The 2121-nt window shown below is 54.1% G+C and overlaps 1 protein-coding gene across 1 annotated transcript; it reads left to right on the top strand.

The window, feature by feature from the left end:
- Positions 1 to 342: 342 nt before the first annotated feature.
- On the top strand, positions 343 to 1824 carry WHR41_09636 (uncharacterized protein; the record flags this gene model as incomplete). The annotated part of the gene is made up of 1 exon (XM_069378238.1): positions 343 to 1824. The coding sequence occupies one exon, from the start codon at positions 343 to 345 to the stop codon at positions 1822 to 1824; it is 1482 nt and encodes a 493-aa protein (XP_069224951.1).
- Between the last annotated feature and the right edge of the window lie 297 nt (positions 1825 to 2121).

The raw sequence follows: 2121 nt of genomic DNA, 5'->3' as shown, positions 1-2121 counted from the left end.
CTTGTCAGCACCCTACTGGCAGGCATGCCAGCCGGCAGCAAAGGTGGCAGGAGGGCTGTTGATCATTTTCTGATCAGTAGCTTTGTGCGCAAAATCATTCCCATACATTCTCTACATTTTGGGGGTGAGGACTGTATATATGTAGCCAACCTGAAACACTAGCGTATGATAAGCTGATAACAGCTGCAGTGTTTAGGGGCAGGAACCCAGTTTCACAACAAGGGCACACACAGATACATATATGGAGACGTTCCACGCTCAGGGGTGTGCGGGGAAGCCCCGCGCCAATCGGATGCTCCGCCGAACAGCAGGTCCTACAAAAAGCCGTAAAAGAAAAACGACATGAATATCGAAATTTCTGAAATCGACTGTGTGATGGTGGAGGATGAAGAGGGTGTTGGGGGAACCCGGGGCGCGAAGTCTGGGGGAGCCGCCGACCTTGCTGACGCCGGTGCGGGGTTGCCAAGGCCGGAGGCAAGGCTGGGGGTGGTGGCGGAAGAGGGATATCAGATAGTAACGAGGGCCAAGGGCAGGCCGAAGCAAGCAGCCAAGAGTACCACGACGAGGCCTAAGACCGGTACCAGTCAACCAGGCCAGGAGGCCGAGGTGTCGAAGAAACGCAGGGCAGAGGATGCCCTGGCAAGATCCAGTGATGGAAGCTCCACCGCGAACCAGATCGAAGAGGTCAAATCTTTGGTCCTTCGTTTACTGGATCGCGAGGAGAGCAAGGCTCGTGAGGATGAGGAGAAAATGGAAGAGATCTCTGACCTGAGGCAGGAAGTCAGAGATCTCAAGAAGGAAGTAAGAGAGCTTAAGAAGATGATACAGGCTAGCAAGAACAAGACACAAGCTCCCACTTATGCAGAAGTCACCAGGACAAGCATGCCGACAGCAATCGCAAAGGGCGACACAGCGAGTGGAATGAAACATCAACAGAAGTTGCGTGTCGAAGACGATAAGTGTTCCATTACGGTCAACACCTCGAGGGTCAAAGACGAAAAGTCGGACTTTGTAGCGGTCAAATCCAAGTTCCAACAGGCAATCAATGATAGAGCAGCTATGGGAAAAGCGAAGATCACTTGTCTCCGTCAGCTGCCAGGTGAAAGGATTAACGTGGTCTTCGCTTCTGCGGCAGATGCCACAAGAGCCCGAAACCGCGTCGAGTGGCTCGGAGCTGCGATGCCGAATGCGAGAGTGTTGAGCGAGCCATGGTATCCGGTCAAGTGTGACATGGTCGCTAAGAGGGCCGTGTTGGACGATACAGCACCAGACGGACGTACTCTCCGCCAAGAGGTCTGCGCCGAGTTCGCCAGGGATAACGCAATGGTAGGGTTGGACTTCACGGCGATGAAAGCCAGCTGGCTTAGCAGGCTGGACCCGCGTAAAGCGAACGGATCTATGGTTATATGGCTCAAGAGTAAGGCGGCTGCCGAATGGCTCTTGCAAACAGGCCAGGCTCTGTTTGGTGGCGGGGCGTACGGGGCCTTCTGTTCGAAATATCTCCAGGAGACTTCGTCCAAGGTCTGCTATAATTGCAACGCGTATGGACATACGCAAGCCAATTGTAGACGGGTCACTCGATGTGGAAATTGCTCCGGTGGCCACCAAACTCGAGATTGCGCGGGTACTGCCGCATTGAAATGCCCGGCATGCCTAGGAGCACACACGATCAAGGATTGGTGCTGTAAGCATCACCCAGCGCACAAGAAGTATCTTGCCCAATTACCGAAGGAACCAGTCACCCCCCACCCGACGCGATCTGAACAGAGCGCGGCCCCGGGCGACAGGGATGCCGAGATGGACAGTCCCGACCCATGCAAATGATCGACGGACTCAGCATACTGCACTACAATGTCGGCAGGCGAAAACATGTTCAGTGGAGCATATTCAACGATACGAACTTGCAGGATTTCGCGGCACTGGCCATCTTGGAGCCATATATCTACGAAGACCCGAATGACGGACAACCAAGGACGCACCAGCATGGTCGGTGGTATGCGATGACACCATCACGACACAGAGCAGGAGTCTACACAAGGCATGTATTTCGGGCAATGTTATACTTCAACGTCTGTATGCACGCCAGACAAATTCCGGTCGACGACCCGGACATAGTTGCAG

Source organism: Cladosporium halotolerans (genome assembly GCF_011745625.1).
Source record: "Cladosporium halotolerans strain TM138-S3 chromosome Unknown Sca129, whole genome shotgun sequence".
NCBI classification, from domain to species: Eukaryota; Fungi; Ascomycota; class Dothideomycetes; order Cladosporiales; family Cladosporiaceae; genus Cladosporium; species Cladosporium halotolerans.
This window is presented reverse-complemented; position numbering and strand designations above follow the sequence as displayed.